This window comes from Oculina patagonica, chromosome 8, assembly GCF_052425735.1.
Source record: "Oculina patagonica isolate OP01 chromosome 8, crgOcupat, whole genome shotgun sequence".
Classification (NCBI taxonomy): Eukaryota; Metazoa; Cnidaria; class Anthozoa; order Scleractinia; family Oculinidae; genus Oculina; species Oculina patagonica.
Genome location: NC_135765.1, coordinates 7,111,594 through 7,130,110, shown reverse-complemented (window position 1 = coordinate 7,130,110; position 18,517 = coordinate 7,111,594). Strand labels below are relative to the sequence as shown.

Here is an 18,517-nt window from a genome sequence, read left to right as displayed (position 1 = left end):
TTTTGGGGAAAAAACTGACGCACGCGCATGCAAGTTATCCCGGACTCTCGACTCTCGGCTTCGCGCGCTTGGGTTCGCGGAAGAGAGAGTTCAGGGCTACTGATAACATACATCTTCAGAAATGACCGTTAGCCTGATAACGGTCACTTCTAAAGATGTATTTTACGACTCCAACAATCTAGATCAGACTGGATCATAAGCGACAGAGTCGTAATTAAAAATCAGAAGAAGATGGACACGGGTTGATTCTTCCGACTTCAATTCCGTCGAGCTTATTTCTCCACTTTATACGATTCTGTATTTCGATTTTTTACTAGGTCGTAAGCGCTCTTAGCTTACGACTCCGACTTGAACCGTCGCTGACTCGTTGTTGACTGAAAAACAGCTGACTTCGTCTCGTCCCCGGTCGTCTTTTCAGTCCATCCCGAGTCCAGCTAGGGAGACTGAATGAAACTGAACACGGAGGGAATCATACGTTCGCGATCTTCTTACTCCTTACACGCCACCTCGTCAGCTACGTTCATCTTCTAAATACCTTCTTTCAATTCCGATTTCAATTTGAAAACATATGGCACAAGATCTTTCTTCGTGGCAGCTCCTACACTCTGGAATACTCTGCCTTCTGACATCAAGAACAGCTCCTCAGTGTCCCTTTTTAAACATAAACTTTTTAGCGACATTTTTTATTAGCATTTTTGTAACTATTTCTTTACTATTTTTATATTTATTTTTTAATAGTGTTTTTAATATTTTTAACGTTACCTCTGTAAAGCACTTTTGAACTTTTAGGATATTGGCGCTATATAAATATTTTATTATTATTATTATTATTTATTAAAAATCATAACTCTTCGCACTCCCCAACCGCGCTTCAACGTTAAGTAATAGGAGACTGAGAGATGACTGGGGCGAGTCAGGAAAAACAGCCATAAACTGAAGACCGAGGGCTAATGTTCCCCCAGTACAATCCGGAGAAGTAAGTCGGGATTTATTACAAGACTTTGTGACTCAAAAGGAACGGTGGAAATGAACAACTTTAACCACGAGCGAGCAAAACTGAAAGATGTGTCCAGAGAGAATAACAGAAATATTATAACTTAGTCTCCAGTTTTTGTAGTTTGAAGCCACAACAATGTACTGCAAGAAACTTTACATGATCCTGAATACTAAGAAATATTGGACCGCCGGCCAATAAAACATTTTGATTGGTCGGTTTCAGTTTAGTTATTGGCCTTTCCAGCTGCCTTATATTAGTCGTTAAATAAATTACGTTAACAAGCTAAAAATTAACATGTGGCTTTTCTTCGACAGCTTTTGCCATCAATTACGAGGTATACGTGTTTCATCGTTATATCTAGATAACTAACACTCGCATATACTGAGAATTAAATTGTGAAAGCTACTAGTTGCGAATATTTGGCTAAACCCTTTCCTTGTAAAGGGTAGAAGTCATTGAATTCAAATCTTAAATTTTGCTCTTGCTGAATATATCACTTTATATGCATTCTACTTGTTATCGGTAAACTAGAACGAGCGCCGTAAAATATGGACATATTATTAAACTTGGATGTTTTATTATTAATGAGAGCAGAAAAATTCAAAAGTATCTCCAAAAATTGTTCTTTGATTTTTCAATTCAACGTAGTCTTAATTAGAACTGGTTCATTATTTCCCTCTGTAGAAAATGACAAGATTTTCAATTTGCCATTAATGTACAATTCCTGCAATGTGTTTTGCCTAGAACATAATAAATATAAACATTTTCATTCAATGCCGCTTTGCGATATATCATAATCAATGTATATTAGGTTATTAAGACTTTTCATTTTGTCGCTACAAAAATATGCCTTGAAGACAGTACCCGGGTTTCGACGGAGATAATATGAAAATAGTGATTCTATCATCATCATAAGGCCCTATTCTCCCAGAGGAGACATAAGGAAGCAGATGAATAGTGATTCTATCATATACCAGGCAAAAGAAATTATCCAAAATACCGTCCGCAATTTTTCTTTTAATTATAGGTCTTCTTGAGTTCAAATGAAGAGCAATCGTTTTCTTTCTCTAAAAATTGTTTTGAAATCGTTGTTGCATCATGGAGCGCTGTTTTAAATGTTGCTAAACGCTAACCGCAGGTTATTATGCTAATAAAACACAAAAAAGCAAAATAAACTATAAGAGACTGTAAAGATGTCTGTGGGGACTTCTTTTAATATATAAAAGAGGATAATACATTTGTAAAAAATCTGTTTTTGTGTATGAAATATAATATAATCAAAGACAGCAAGCAATGAAATTTTTATCCATCGACAAAACATCATGATTCTTATCTCCCCGTCTCCCACGCAACGTTTCTGAATATTCTTTCCAGAAATTCTTCCAAGAATTCACCATTCACTGTGGCAATACAAATCATTCAGCACAAGGAATATTTGCTTCCGAAACTTTAAATACATTGAAGGCCAGGTTGGAAACGTGTTTCCTTTACCAAGATAAGCTAACCAGATAAATCGTTTGTTACTCTTTTCGCGGACAATCGTCTTGTACTATTTTCGATGTGTCTTCGAATCGGTTCGCCTTTTAGATAAGCGTTGAAATTTTTCGCGAAAGCCATAACTGGCAGAGAAAATGCTAGCACACCAAAGACCGCGCAAATACCACCGACAATTTTTCCAAAGCCTGTTATAGGGTAATAATCGCCGTATCCTACCGTACTCACAGTTGTAATGCTCCACCAAAATGCGTCAGGGATGCTAGAAAAATGAGTTCCATCCATGCCTAGGTCTGTGTAAAACACAGCGCTCGAGGAGAGTACGACTATCATAAACATAAATAGCATCATCATTTCGAGCTCGCTTAGGCTCTCGCGGACCGTAAACATCATTACTTTTAAACCGCGCGAGTAGCGAGTTAGCTTCAAAATGCGAAATATTCGTAGAAGTCGCGCTATGCGTAAAACAGCTAGTGACACCAGACGACGGTTCCCGCCGATTAAAATGGTGAAAAACGGTATTATAGCAAGAAGATCCACAAAGTTTAAAGGCGATAAAAGGAAATGAAATCTGTTCGGAGCCGCCGCGAAGCGCACAAGATATTCGATCAAGAACCACGAATAGCAAATTGTTTCCAGAACTATAAACACTTCCAAAGTCTCATAGCCACAGTTAAGAAGTTCGTCACTCATTTCAGTCGTATTGCATGCTGTCGTGACATTTTCGCCGTCTTTCTGCGCTGTTGTGTCGTTGCAGTTAAACTCCGGTTTAGGATCGCATTGTTTAGCTCCTCTAAAACCAGGCAAAGTTTCGATACACGAAATAACAACTGAAGTGGTAATCATGAGTATAGAGAACATGGCAATTATCTGTGCAAAATTAGATGTGTCTGGGTGCTCAAATAAATTCCACACTTTATTTTGAAACGTCCATTGCGGAGAAGCTTTCTGTCGACGTCGTTCTTGATATAAGCATTTTGCTACGCTTTTTAGAGCTTGCTCGCCGAGTTGAAAAAATTCAACTTCCTCCGTGAATACACTTGCCGGAATGTCATCCGGCCAAATAAGCCTGCCACCAGATTGATAATAAAATAAAATCGATTCGAATACCACTCTGTGGCGATTAAAGAAATACTCCTGAACGGCGGGGTTGTAATATTCTTTTCTTCTCGACGGACTTCCAAGCAGCGTGTTTGGAAAACGGCTGAGCGTTTTTTCTTTCGTTTCAAAAGTCATTCCGCTCACGTTGATAACAACACGTTCTTCCATATTTTCATCCAGCCATGCTCATCGTCTCGGCGAAGGAATTTACGAAACCCACTGAGCAAGTCACTTTTTGAAGGTTGTAATTTATGGATAAATATATACCCGGCTTAACGCGTAGAAATTTGTTTGTCCTTGTCTTTACCACGTCAATTTCGACCCAATTTCGCGGTGCCGCGAGTTTGATTTCTCGTCAACGATTCGCCATTTTTAAATGGCACGCGAGATTTTGTTTATAAGTTAAAATTGTCTTGACAGGCGCTCTAAGCTTGAATACAGCTGCAGGTCTATTTTGAATATAAAGAAGAAAAGAAAGACGGCTCCATAAGTAATTTAATGAAATATGGATAAGCGTATCTGGTGCCTGCATGCTAACAGCCAATGGGCGCTTTTCACAACAATTAAATTGTGACATTTGTATGTTGAGAATTAACTTTCGACTAAATTGACAAAGCTCTCCGTTCGCACGAACAAAATAAAAACGGATGGCTTTTAGATGAGAGGAAATTCTTTGGATTTAAAACAATCCAACAGTTATAACTATATAATAAAGTGTTATTTTATTGCACAAAGACAAATATATAGATTTTTTTTCTTATTACCGGATCAGATTTTACAATACTTCGCGCTACGACGGAGGCAGTCGAATAGAGTTTAGACGCAAACGTAACACCTAGAAATTACCACATCTTTGCTGAAATCCCAGGTTATTTAATAAATAACAAAGTATAGATAAAAGCAATCAGACATAAAAAAGCGACCGTGTTTTAAGGCCCAATTGATTTCACGGATTGCATGGCCTGTTAAATTTAAAAGGAATAGAGCTATCACTCAATTTTTTTAGCCGTTCGCAAAATAACAACAGCCATCCATATTTATTATCAATTTCTCATGTTAATTTTCTAACATAACATGACATTGTTATAATAGTGTGAAATAACATCGTTCTAAATTCGAATATTTACCAAGACAACCAGTTGGGTATAGAAAATAAGACTGTAATAAAGCGAATTATTTTCAACAATAAACTATGAATTATATCTGCTTCGTCATACAAATAATGAACAGCGAGCAAATGAGAAAAATTGAAAATGAGCCAGAGCTAATTCTAGGCCAATATAAAGGAAAAAACACCTGGATAAAATTTTCATTTGCGACCAAGATCCAGAGGGAAAAAAAAGCCGTGTAAATATACAACGTCTAGAAGCAGTTGGCGACTTTACTAAAAACCTTGGGACGCTTTTATCTGGTAAGCGAAATAGTAATTACATTCCCAGCGTAAGATTCGATTCAATTACTTATCCAATTATTCTTCAAATTGGACAGTAAACGGTCCCATGCCAGCAGCAACAAGAATCGATGTTATTTGCCAATTATTTCTCAAACTGGTCAGCTCAGGGACAACAGAAGAGGATGGGGGGAGGGGAGGGCGAATAAAAGAAACGTTGCACTTGCATAGCCTGCGTTGCAGACGAACTAAACCCCATGCACGATGTCTCACTTGTTCATTTCTTCAAGAAGGCCAAACTAACTACACTTTCTTCAACACCAACGAGACACGCAAAATCACTAACACTATGTCTTGCCGCTCTAAAAACCTTATCTATCTAATCGATTGCAAAAAATGCCACCATCAATACATGGAGAGACCAAACGCCAACTCAACGAACGCTTCGGACAACACGGCAGATCCATTCTCAACCACCATGAACTTAGTATCGACTCATTTCAACCAACCCGGCTATTCCATCAACGACGTTCTCCTCATCCCGCTTGAACTCATACGTAGTAAACGTGACTCAGTTAGGAAGGCTCGCGAAGCCCATTTTATTAACAAAGCAAAAATTCTACATCCTCTTGGCATAAACAGACGTGACGAAACACGTCATTGACACTTGTTAATTAGTAGAACCCATCATAGTTTTAAAATTTTTTCATTTGTAACGATTCTTTTACTTTTCTCATTTTTTATTTTCCGTGCAGCCCGTGAGGAAGGTTTGTTTTGCAAACCGAAATATAGGGCAAAGTTTTTTTTAATATATTCTATTTTTTTCTATTTATCCACTCCGTTTAGCCGTCAGGATCAGTTTGCCGTCTATATAAACCCCAGTATAGGGGTTTAGTTCGTCTCCGCAGGCTACACATGCACAGAACCAATAATTAAGAAATCAAATGATTAGGAGGCCATGCGAAAAATTCGTTTCGGCCTAGCCTGTGAACAGGCTCTCCCGTCCGAAGATTGGACAAAAAGAAAGCGGAAAGAGAAAGGAAGAGGAACAATTTTTTTCTATTTATCCACTCCGTTTATTTTTTACCGCTTTAGCCGTCAGGATCAGTAATTAGATCGATAACCTGCTCTCAGGCTAGTTTCGGGTGGAATGCAGTTAGCCTTTCTTGCTTAAAAAAGCGACTGTATTGAGGTTTTTTGGACTTAACACTGGTCGCCCGTTACGTTAAGCTTTCGTTGTGGTCACATTTTATATTGAAATCAACTTTCCGCCAAAATGCAATGGTTTCATCCCTAGAATTCGACATCCAGGCCTTTAACTTGGCAAGATAATCCACTAACAGTTTCCTAAGGTATTCATTGTTCGGATATTCTTTTTCATGGCTTGACGTTATGAGGAAAACTTGACACAAACGAGCCGAGATAACGTCGTACAACAATTCGAACTCCAGACCGGGAATGGGAAAAACAGACTGGTAACCAGCTATGATATAACCGCTGACCTCTAAGACGTCGTCTTCGTCGATGAAAGCAGCGATATTATTCGCGATCTCGAACAACAAACACGAGTGACGTATGTCACCAAAATCGACCAGTCCTGAAATTTTGAACTCCCCGTTCCTCGTGCTAATAAGCAGATTCTCCTTATTGACATCGTTATGAATAGGTCCTTGGCGAAGTAGCGAAAGTTTGGGAGTCACGTGGGTGGCATATCTGCCCAGTACCTCGCGGACAAGACGTTTATTTTCTTCGCCTTCAACGGAAGTGACGTAGGACTCAAGAGAAAGAAAGTTTTCCATGCTCCACCTATCCAACTTCCGGCGTAATACAGGACATCGGAACACCTGAAAAAGGAGAGAACTAAATAAACCAGAGGTATGCTTAATTACGTGTTGCAAAGGTATTGCGCACCAGTATATTGGCCTATATTGGCCTATACGGGGAGGCTCCGCCCGAAAGGGGTACCTTTTTCATGCTTCAAGTATATAAAAGGGTAGGAATTTCACAAGCTAAGGTATATAAAAGGGTAGGGATATTGCTCATTTAGGTATATGAAAAGGCCTTGAATTAAAATATTTCGAACAGACGCACCTTATGGAACTATCATTTAAATTTATTAAGCGCTACATAAAAATGGCATCAAGACTTCCTGTTTTAGGCTTTTGTCCTGTCTTTTCGGTATATGAAAGGGGTACCTTTTTTTAGTAAAAGGTATACAAAAGGGGTGCCTTTTCTGTCAAAATGGTATATAAAAGGGTAAGGGGTTGGACTTCGGGGTGGAGCCTCCCCGTACAAAACGCTTTTGAGTAGCCCCCCCGGGGCACCAGCATTCATCACAACGAGGTGATTTTCACGTGAGAACTCTGAGTTTTTATCCTTTACTAGCTGTCAGACGGCCTTTTTAAATATAATGTTGAAGGTTCATAGCTCGATAGCACCCGCCGTCTTTCCGATAAAGCACTTTCGGAGTTTCACGCCACACGATATCAAGATGGCCGCCAGAAGGCTGTCATGTAACCTTTAAAACAAAAATATCCTCATCCTGTAAGTTTTAACAATCTGAGCAGTCGAGGTTTATGAGGGTGATCTGACCGCCGCAGAAGTGAGGCTTTTTAAAGACGTCGACGTTGACGTCACGAAAATCACTGCATCGCTGGCTAAGTACTGACGGAAAACGTTCGATACGCTTTTTGATACGAAGACTCCGTTTTCACACGAAAATGGATTAGCGTGGATGGGGCCTCGGTGTGTCAGCTTAAATCCCTGGTCAAACGGCAACGCAAGTGGACACAAGTAGTCGGCAAGTTGAACTTGCGTACAGACTTGCGTTGGCTGGCCAAACGGACTCGCAAGGTTCCTCGCAAGTGCACGCAAGTTGTCAAAAAAGCCATTTAAATACTACTGCGAGCGCTACAATTCAGTACTTTAAAGTAAGTAGCAAAACTTGCGTTGACTTGCGTTGGGTGGTCAAACGGTGATAAACTTACGTTCACTTGCGTGCAAATTTGATCTCGACCAAAGTGAACGCAAGTCATCGCAAGTCAACGCAAGTGTACGCAAGTCCAGGCCAAACGGAGACGCAAGTAAACGCAAGTTTTCTCTTAATGAGTCCTTTGCAGCCAACGATCACATGGTACAAAATAACACCTTGCTGAAGGGCAGGGAACGCTCTGGGACACCCAAAAAAAGCGACTTCAACCAGTCATGCTTGACTTTTCTTTGTTTGAATGTCCCAGCGCACAGCTTGCCCTCCAACATGGCAGTTTGTAGCTGCAGAGTGCCCATTCTCCCGGAATTTCTTCCGGCCCGGTAAACCTGAGTAAGTGACAGTATTAAACTGAGTTTATCAGGCATAGCAATCGTGAGCAATCCGTTATACATATTGCAACACTTCGCGATTATGCAAATACAGCTGGTTAATTACCGTACCTGAAAGGTTCGACTCAACCTGCCAACAAACTGACCAATGTTGAATAGATTTTCACAGCTGAAATTCCCAAAACTCTCGGCTGTTACGCCTGGAAGGAAGGATATTAAACGAACAACACACCACTCATCTGTTTTTGGGAGGTTTCTGTTTGCGTCTTCGTGAGTTGAGCGAGCTTCGCCCGAGGAATCAATACACAACGGAACTTGAACGAGCAGTTTCATTTCTGAGCGTCCCTCCACCGAGAACAATAAAGGGCAGGGAAAACCTTTTCCCCTCAAAAACGTCATTGCTTCGTTTTCAGCATCAACAAAATCTCCATGCTCACTGTCAGCAGAGTTTAAAATTTTGAGGACGTATTCACTTTCCTCAGTTTCTTGAATTGTGCAAGTCTTGCTTCTTCGCCCTCGAACGTAGAAATTCCTATCGCTGTAGCTGCTTAACTCCTTAATCTCACTTATTCTTTGAAAGTTGTAAAACTTCTTCGCTAAATGTGCTGCAAAATCAAGATTGACACTGGGTCTATGAACCAAAGTGCTCATGTTCAGTGAATGTCGAGATATATGTAAATACTTATTATTGATGGTTCACTGATTTCAATAATATCAATGTTTTTATCACCGCGAAGCCCTTGAAGTGCAAATAACGCGCGAAACTAAACCACCTGTTTTTGAAAACTGTGGGAAAACACTTGGGGGATATTTAAGAATCGTGTATAAATAAATATCGGCTCAGCGTCTGATCACATGGCGAATTTCAGCCCGGGTTTGACACTTTTAAAACTGAAGAATTATCGTGCCGCCATTTTCTTTCGTTGAAAACCACCACTGCGCATCCGTAAGCTCACTTTCAGCCTGGGCTGAAAGTGAAAACGTGATTACATGAGGTTTTAAAGCCCGATTGCCCGGGTTGAGTTTTCCAGCCCGGTTTCAAAACCCGGGCTGGAAATTTCAGCCCGGGCTGTAATTCGGCCCGGGATGAAACTATACCAGTTGGAATCTGGTTACCGGTTACCGGTTACCGATTTCACATTTTCAGTTACCGGTTACCGATTTTTCATTTTGCATCTTAACTTCCCTTACTCGGTCTAATTTCTAAAAAAATCCGTATGTGAGGTATTGACAGGCTTTTGCCTAACATAGATACAGCAAAGAAAGCGCTAGAACGAAAAAAAAAATGCTTATGTTGCATCTTTTGTTAAAAATAGCTTTTTTGTCACGTTTTGTTCGGCGTGCGACGTTTGCTAAGTTTGAAGCGTTATATCTTCGAGTAAATTAGGTAGAAAATGCGGTTCTTTGCAGGAGTAATATTTCACTCGGTACTGTATTCATCGCAATATTTCACTCGCCGATCGCAACACATGCTCAATGTATATCAGCTTACAAAATACGGGGGACGCCTCTTTTTACCGAACGAGGTGCCATCTTTAGAACGTTATAACTTCCTATACCGGCAATGAAATTGAATAGAAATAAACAAGCAGACACACAAATAGGTGTACTATACATGGCAACTTCCAAAAGATTTATCGCAACCACAATTTTAACAAAATAACACCGATAATTAGGACCGGAAAACCCCACTTCCGGTTCACTCACTCACTTTTTGAAAATGACATGTGGTCAGTAAAATGTAAAGCCGGCCATATTTTGTTGCCTGATATATAAATGACATTTGTGGCGATGGTCTGTTGGTGGATTGCGATGAATAAAAGACCTTATATGCTAACCGTACCGTTTATTTTACAGTGATATTCTTAATGAGTGGAAGGTTATTAAGCCTAAAAGTTGATTACCGGACGTACGTAGACCGGAAGTGGGTTTCTTAGGGCCCGTAGTACCGGTGTCATTTCGTTCAAATTGCCGTTGCGATGGATATTTTGGATTTTGCGATGTATAGTACACTTAGTTTTGTGCCTGTTTGTATATTTCTGTTAAATTTCATTGCCGGTATAGAAAGTTATAACGTTTTGAAAATGGCACATCGTTAGGTAAAAAGATGCGTCCGCCATACTTTGTAACCTGATATACCCTGAGCATGTTGTGCGATCGGCGAGTGAAATATTGCGATGAGTACACCAACGAGTGTAAGATCACGCCTGCAAAGAACCGACTCTTTAACTTAATTTTATTTAAGTTATAACGCTTCAAACTTCGCAAACCTTGCACAACGAACAAAACGTGACAAGAAAAGCTATTTTTAACAACTGCTGCAACATATGCATTTTGTTTTTGTTCTAGCACTTTGTTTGCTGTGTCTGTATTAAGCAAAAGCCTGCCAATACCTCACATACGGATTTTGTTAAAAATTAGACCGAAGAAAGGTAGTTTAGATGCCAAATGAGAAATCGGTAACCGGTAACTGAAAATGTGAAATCGGTAACCGGTAACCGGTAACCAATTCCAACTGGTGAAACTATCTTCATGTACACTTTTTTTTTTCTATAAGAATCTTGTTTATAAGAATATCGAGGCTGAAATTTGTGAATTTTTAAGAATATCTTAAGAATAAACCCGAGGCTGATGTTTTTGAAAAGACTATAATTTTGAGTTGAAAATTTGTAAATACAATGCAATTAATTATGTTTTTAATTGAAACAAAATCAGGTGTTTTCATTTCCTTCATTGCATCATTGTAGCCCTGTGAGGAATGCTTTGTGTTTAAAAAGCCAAACGGCCAAGTGTTATCTGACGCGACATCTTGATCTTGCTGGCTGCAAGGCTAGGAGTGATGCAACACTTGCACAATGTAACACGATACAGAATTGGACACCAAACACTTATAATGAATGATTTGCCACTAATCGGATCCTGTGTTTTGCGTGGAGGATTCTGGGATCGCTAGGGGGCAAACATTGCAAGTCGCTAGAAGAAAATGTATGGCGAAAAGTTGTTTTGACGCTCAAAAATACGATTTTGGAGGGAGATCAAGGCTTTTTCACCAGTATTTTATCAGAAATGGATTTGGGCAATGTTGGTACGTTGAAAGTGTTAGGTTTTGTTTGAATAACCGTAAGATATGCGATAAAATCTACCGCTTTTATGAAGGTTTACATGTATTGTGAAATAGACATCGCGTATAAACTGGGGTCTCGAAATGTTATAAAATTGGAAATAGCTCAATAAAGTCCTTTCAGTAGTTGAATAATATTTAACGTTTGCACAAGCTGTAAATTTATTAGTCACGTCTTTTATAAACAAATAATTATTATGGCTTCGTAATATTAAAGGTGACAGACATTCACAGTCTCCTACGATCGTGACTTTCATAAATTTCCCATTCGCTTTTGGATTTGGTCGTTTGTTAAATCTATTTTGTTTATTACTAGTTTATAACGGGAACTATATCCTGTCAGCTGTATTATTAAGAAGTGTTTTAAGTTGAGTAGAGCCCTATCAATGCCGCCAGCAAATGTGTAGAGGTCGAAGGTCTGCGTAGTTTCCCGGTAGTACATTTTTACACCTCTGCACTGTATTTATTGTTATATGAACTTTATGTATTGGCTATTGGAACTGTTGTGATTTATCTTGGCTCATTTATATTTGCAAGATGTGCTTTAAATTCGTTCTGGAAGGACAAGATCTTAAATTTTCCGTGAAGATGTTGATTAGTACAGTGTTGCGTGAATGTGTTGCTTCGTATCGCGGATGACATGTTTATTTTTGTTTAGCCAGAGGCTGCTTAGCTTTACTTCGAGAAAGATATAACCTTGTTTTAGAGCCGGCCATGCTCATGAAAAATCATCTTTCTTATTCTTGGGCGGGTGGAGTCTTAATATTCCATCGCGAGGAAGAATCTTTTGCCTCTCTGGGTACCTTCGATAGTTATCACATACCGCTAACAGCACAGTCATCGCTAGCGGCCGGGCATATTACTAAAATTATTTGTATAACTTAGCATAGAAATAATCCTGTACACACGTAAATACAACCCAAATGGCTTTATTAAGTAATTTACTCCCGATATATACCTAATTTGTAATATTTCGAGACCATTTTGAGATGTTAATTTCAAAATAAACCTTACGAAAGCAAGGAGGTTTATCGGTAAACTTGATCACATATTTCACGGTTATTCAAACAAAAACTTACACTTTCGAGTATCAACAATACCCAAATCCATTCCTGATAAAATACTCGCGAAAAAGCGTTGATCTCTCTCCAAAATCGTATTTTTTGAGCGTCAAAACAACTTTTCGCCATACATTTTCTTCTAGCGACTTGCAATGTTTGCCCCCTAGCGATCCCAGAATCCTCCACGCAAAACACAGGATCCGATTAGTGGCAAATCATTCATTTATTACCCAATACTTGCTAAAACGGACATGTCAAACGGTATTTTCTAAGAATGTTCATAAGAATATTTTCAGCCTAAAATCGGCAGAAAAATAAGAATACTCAGCCTGGGTCGGAAAACTGTATTCTTATAAAAAAAAAGAGTGTAATCGCAAATGTCTTTTTGAGAAGATTTGTTCCGGAAGCCGAGCTGAAATCTCAGCCCGGAAAACCGGATTGAAATATCAGCCCTGGCTGAATTTCGCCATGTAATCAGGCCCTTACTTAACTGACTTTACTTTAAATTAAGAGTAACCACGTGCGAAATTGCGCGGAATATTACAATAGCTAACACTTATCCGTCCGCAAATTTTAAAAGATAAATTGTTTTATTATACAACTAACTGTCAGCTAAAAACATTTTACAGCCACTAAGTGATCAGTCATTTGTTACATAGCACGACGAAGACTTCAGAAAAACGGCGGCCGTTGTCGGTCAAAATCGGTAACACTTGAGGGGACAATGCCTGTCATCTGCCAATGTTGCCTGCTCAGAGACTTAATTAAGGCGGGAAACAGTTTGATGTTAAGACTAGAACTTATGTGTCTTCCAGATCGAAGTAGCCAATAACAGCGCACGCTGTTGGGGAAAAAATTCCAGCTATATCTGCATAGAAGTCAATCTCGAGCTCGTTCCCAGGGTCTCGTTATCGGGGGCGGGGATAGAGACCCTGGAAACGAGGTTGCATAGGAGTTCTTTCGCGTTTGATGGATTGTAAGGTTTCCGGGTTTTTTTTTCGTTTTTTTTTTTTTATAGCTATGAGCATGGCATACTGAAAGAACAGGATTATTCTAAGTTTGTCCAGGCTATTGTTTCTTCATTGGTATGTGTGGCTCTCTGTTATTTAATCCCAGCAAGTCAGTTAGGTCGCTACACAGTACACTACACAGTAGTCATTATCACTTCAAGCAGATTTAATTTTCTAATCCCTTTCAAGGTCAAAAGCTAAGAGATTGTCACGACACAACCCAAATAATCTCTGATTAAAGAACGACCTCTTGGGATACCGTTCAACGCGCTAGAGGATTTTGCATGAAAAATTGAAAAAAAAAAAGATCTGTTCAAATGGCGCAAAAAATATTCAAACAAACTAAAATACTTCTGGTCAACTTATAAGAAAACAGTTGCTATAAGTTGTAATGCAGCTCCTTTAGTTTTGTTTACTAGCTAAAAGTGGGGAAAATGACATACCTAGTGAAGAAATTATTCTACATGACACGAGCGTGGGACAAAAAAAATCTGAGTCCCGCGGGCGCCCTGGGGCCTCCGCCGGTGGGCGCCTCCAACTGAGCTCGTGGCTCGCTGTGGCTAGGCCATTTACTGGTTGATAAGTGACACCATCTTTATTATTTACTACAATTTGATGATTTCGACATTGCTGATCCTAGCAGTATGCAGGACGCGTGTCACTTATCAACCTAGTAAATGGCCTAGCTCGCGAGTCTCACAGCTCAGTTGGTAGAACGCCCAACCGGTATCTGGGGGCCATGGGTTCGATTCCCGTCGGGGACTCGATTTTTTTCTTTGTCCCACGCTCGTGTCTGCAGAATCTTCACTATTTATCACCGAGCTTGAAATTTACCATCTTTATTATTTACTACAATGACATACCTTATACAGTAGCCGGTATTTTTAAAGTACACGTGTTTCATACATGGTCACCAAGCCTAGGTACTTTCACGCTCTCCTGGGTCAGTTGTTTCGTACGATTTGTCGCTCCCTGGGTTTTGCACTCCAAAGAAAGTTTATAGCCGAGCACACTCCAGTTCGGAGCGCCCCGGCCCGAGAAGTGAAAAATCAATAGCTTTTAAAAATGTTCCAGCGAAAAGTTTGAAGAAAACCCAGGAAGCAATTGCGATAACCAAGAGAAAATATTTATTTTCTCTTGCGATAACTCGCAAAAATCGCCTCGATTTAGGAAAATCAGCATTCAGACAGCAAGTACTAAGTTGTGGACGGAAGAAAAATAAAGTAGGAAAGATTTTTTTTATTTTTATCCTGAGGAAAGAAATTTCTATTGAAATCCAGTTTGAAATGTGATTTTTCTTGACGGAAAGGAAAAATACAGAATAAATTATTATGCGCCAACTTTGAGAACATTCGAACTAGGCTCCCGCTGTTCTCAGGTTAATGCAAACAAGTTGAACCGGTAATTTATCCCCAGAAAAGTAGCGCGCGCGCCCCCTTTCCTATCCGTTTTACATCCGATTGGGTGGTCTATCTGACAAACTCCAGATCCTGACGTCATAGGAAACGTTTCCAATCAAAACATTCCGCGGACGCCAAATTGGCGGGAACAGGCCACCCAAACAACTTCCGGTATGCAGCTGTTAAATATATAGAAGGTAATAAATACCATAAATTCGACTTTTAGTTTTTCATCTTTATTTAGATACCTTTCTGGATAATTTGCCACCAAGAAAAAGTGAAAATTAGCTGAGCTACTCGAGCGAGCTAGAGGAAGATTCTAGAGAGTGATTTTTCAGCGTATGGAATTTTGACACGAGAAAGAACCGCGGTCTGACACGGCGGCATGTTGGCAGTAATCTGATGTACAATTCATGTTTTAATAGTTTCTAAACGCAGGTGCCTGGAAGGTTGCAAACTTCCAAGTCTGTCACTAAATCGGTCGATTTAGTTGTGTTTGGTACGTTTTCCCTCTCTTCTTTTATTGCTGGTAGACTCCAAATGCTCTCGCTTTCTCGGCGAGGTGACCAGGCCATTTCAAATGAATTCACAGACCCCTCAGAGGCCGATCTATTTCTGGACCATGCTTGAGGTGAAACGACAAAACCCGTGTCACTCGCAGGACGAACGATGTTGTGATTCCCGCACAGGAAGAGCGAAGCAACGAGTCTCTTGATATTTCGCCTGATCGCTCTTATGTGAAATCCGTAGATTACAGGATACAAAAGTGCGCTTGAATAAGATACCATAACAAAAGTCGTCTGTAGTTCATATCCTACACAAATTTGCTCCGATTCTAAAAGAATCGCAATCACGTAGGGTCCCCAGCAAAATATCACTGTTCCTAGCACCAGAAATGTCGTGCGTAAAGCTTTTGAGCCGGTAAACACGCTTGTGTTTGACGCTATAGAGTTACGGTTAGTTCGGGGTCTAACAATGGACGCGGGCAATACGGCTATTTGTCCCACTCTTGCTTGCCGACGCGCCGCTTTTAAAATATAGTAATACGCACCTACCATGACCAATAAAGGCCCAAAAAGTGTTACGAGGGAATAAAGTTTCGTATATCCCTCGCTCAACGAGTCGCTCCAAATAACAGTACACGAAACCTTTGCGGGTTGATATCCGTATTTTCCCCAGCCGACGAGTGGAAGCAAAGCTAAGAACAGGCTTCCCAACCAAGTACACGAGATAAAGAAGTTTGTGCGAGTTGGAGACATTCTGTTAGCGTAGTTTAGAGGATTCACTATGCAATGATATCGATCGATACTCAAAAACATCACCATTCCTAAAGATGTTGCGGAGAGAAGCACCGTCAGAAATCCATTAGCTTGACACCATTTGTCGCCAAATATCCAACTCTGCTTCAAACTCGAAGCGAAGACGAACGGCAAAACAGTCAGTGAAAGAATGAAGCTCGACGCACTCAAGTTTAGAAGAAGCTTGGTCGAAGAATGTGATAGCAACTCGGGCTTTTTCAAGAGAACAAATCCTACCAGAGCATTGCATATCAAAGACGACACCGAAAGTAGAAGGATAGCTGTAGATTGAATTCCAATGGCTGTCTGAGACAAGTTAATATCTGGAGTCCCATTCTTACAACTTGCATTTAAATCTCCACTCATGGCTCTGATAATTCTGTTCTGTTATTCGGCTAAGAGCACGGCACGCACGCCAAAGACATGAAATTCAATATATTGTTTTCCCTAAGACATGACCCTGGCTGCAAAATATCGCGGATACAAAGGTGTTAGATAACAACCTCGTTACAAATTAACGAAAAGCAATCAAAAATGTGAAAACAGTACAGGTCATCTGTGGTTTAGTGAAACGAGACACCGCCAGATATTAATTTACACTCATAACTTTAAAGGCCCAGCTGTCGAGCTATTTAGTTGTAAGAAAACACAAGAAAAACATCTATACCCTCTTCAAACAGAAAGATAGTCGTACCACACAACCGGAAAACGAATTCTCTAAGGTGGGCCTATTGGAAACATAAATGGCGGCATTTTCTTCCACGGACAAATCCGGCACAAGATAAAACGGAAAGCGCTTATTTCGCAGCCGGCCGTGAGATAAGCCAGGGACGAGTACTCGTGTCACATCGTGGTGGTCCGTGCAAATATGAAAGAATTTTGGTGGATTGAGTGACTCAGCTGGGTGACATTCAGAATTTCATATTTAGGTAGTAAGAGGATCATCCCTTCTTTTGTTCTCAACAGAAATTAATTTGTAAGCTGTGTGGTTCGTGACTAAATCGTCTAGGGGAGGGGTGAGTTTCAAGCAAAATGTATGGCACAGAGGAGGAACGGGGGAGGGTGCAGAAAGTCGAGTATTGTTGAACTTTTTGAAAAAATCGTAGATGTAAATATATAACCGACTTTTGGTGTAACCAATTTTTAAACTTCAAATTCTAATTTCAAAATCACATTAAATCTCCAATATTTCTTATTTCTCTATTTCTCTAAATTTTACTAATCCTTTGAGAAATAACTATCTCCTCCCAAATTTACAAAACACCGCAAAACATAGATCTATGGGATGAATGAAGCGTTTCTGGGTTCCCTGAAAAAAACACGAAAGAGATATTTCCGTTAAACCCATATTATAAAGCATTGGAAAAAAAGGCCTGCAGGTGAAATTCAGCCCTACTGAGCTCCGCAAAAATCCACAGTGGCGCGCGTTTATTGTACGTTTAAAGGCCGCCATGGGAAGGGGCAGGAGTCTGTCCAATTCGTCGATCCGTGATTAAGCCTGTCCCGATCGATGTTTGGTAACTTTTGAGCAACGTTTCATCTTTCGAGCAACATTATTCCTTTCGAGCAACTTTCTGCAATTTCTATACCAAAGATTTCCGACGATTTTCCGAGTGTTGTTCTAAAAATGCCCGAAAACGTTATGGCCTAGATCTAGGCTATAAAAACGTTTTCAGGCATTTTTAGAACTTTTCCGAAGATTAAAAAAAATTTCCGAAGATTTCCGAGGAAGATGCTTCAACTTTCGGATCATTCAGCATTAAACTCGTCAGGAAATATGACGTCATCGGTATCTTCACGATTTCTTTGTGAAAGATTTTTAGTATATTTATGAAATTCTCCAAATTTTTGCCTTTAAATGTTCGTACTCTTTTATGTAAGATTAAAATTTAAATTATTAAATTTGGTAACGTAAGATTCCTGTGATTCTTTGGATTCTGGTGGGTTGATCAAATGAAGTGGTCAATTTGGAATGTTGAATCCCGGCCGGGTGTTGCGTTACATTCTAGCCTTTGTGAAAAGATTCTAGCCTGTGTGAAAAGCAGTTTTAGAAACCCTATCGATTGTGTAAGATTAAAATTTAAAATTATTAAATTTGGTAACGTAAGATTCCTGTGATTCTTTGGATTTTCCCTGACTACAAATAATATCTCAACTAGGCTAGGCTAACTGGTGGGTTGATCAAATGTTGAAATGTTGAACCCCGGGCTGTTGCGTCTACATTCTCTAGCCTTTGTGAAAAGATTCTAGCCTGTGTGAAAAGCAGTTTTAGAAACCCTATCGATTGATGAAATTGCAAACACAAAAATCTACGTACGGGCGTAGAT

At 39.8% G+C, this 18,517-nt stretch overlaps 3 protein-coding genes across 3 annotated transcripts; all 3 read right to left on the bottom strand.

The window, feature by feature from the left end:
- Window positions 1-2,187: 2,187 nt before the first annotated feature.
- Window positions 2,188-4,038, bottom strand: LOC144663038 (potassium voltage-gated channel subfamily A member 1-like). Its single transcript, XM_078523972.1, has one exon. The coding sequence runs from the start codon at window positions 3,758-3,760 to the stop codon at window positions 2,498-2,500; it is 1,263 nt and encodes a 420-aa protein (XP_078380098.1). The 5' UTR covers window positions 3,761-4,038; the 3' UTR covers window positions 2,188-2,497.
- Window positions 4,039-5,553: 1,515 nt separating this feature from the next.
- Window positions 5,554-9,223, bottom strand: LOC144663041 (hydroxylysine kinase-like). The gene is made up of 2 exons (XM_078523975.1): window positions 8,412-9,223; window positions 5,554-6,826 (listed from the first exon to the last, which is right to left on the bottom strand). Exons 1-2 carry the CDS (start codon window positions 8,949-8,951, stop codon window positions 6,203-6,205), a joined length of 1,164 nt encoding a protein of 387 aa, XP_078380101.1. The 5' UTR covers window positions 8,952-9,223; the 3' UTR covers window positions 5,554-6,202.
- Window positions 9,224-15,112: 5,889 nt separating this feature from the next.
- Window positions 15,113-17,105, bottom strand: LOC144662884 (G protein-coupled receptor 161-like). The gene has a single exon (XM_078523815.1). It carries the CDS (start codon window positions 16,554-16,556, stop codon window positions 15,321-15,323), a length of 1,236 nt encoding a protein of 411 aa, XP_078379941.1. The 5' UTR covers window positions 16,557-17,105; the 3' UTR covers window positions 15,113-15,320.
- Between the last annotated feature and the right edge of the window lie 1,412 nt (window positions 17,106-18,517).

What these genes read in the sequence shown, in the direction of transcription:
- LOC144663038 (XM_078523972.1), bottom strand. Translation starts at nt 3,760, where the DNA reads ATGGAAGAACGTGTTGTTATCAACGTGAGCGGAATGACTTTTGAAACG.
- LOC144663041 (XM_078523975.1), bottom strand. Translation starts at nt 8,951, where the DNA reads ATGAGCACTTTGGTTCATAGACCCAGTGTCAATCTTGATTTTGCAGCA. An exon ending in GGTTGAGTCGAACCTTTCAG is followed by an intron (nt 6,827 to 8,411) that starts GTACGGTAATTA and finishes CTCCTTTTTCAG; the next exon opens with GTGTTCCGATGTCCTGTATT.
- LOC144662884 (XM_078523815.1), bottom strand. Translation starts at nt 16,556, where the DNA reads ATGAGTGGAGATTTAAATGCAAGTTGTAAGAATGGGACTCCAGATATT.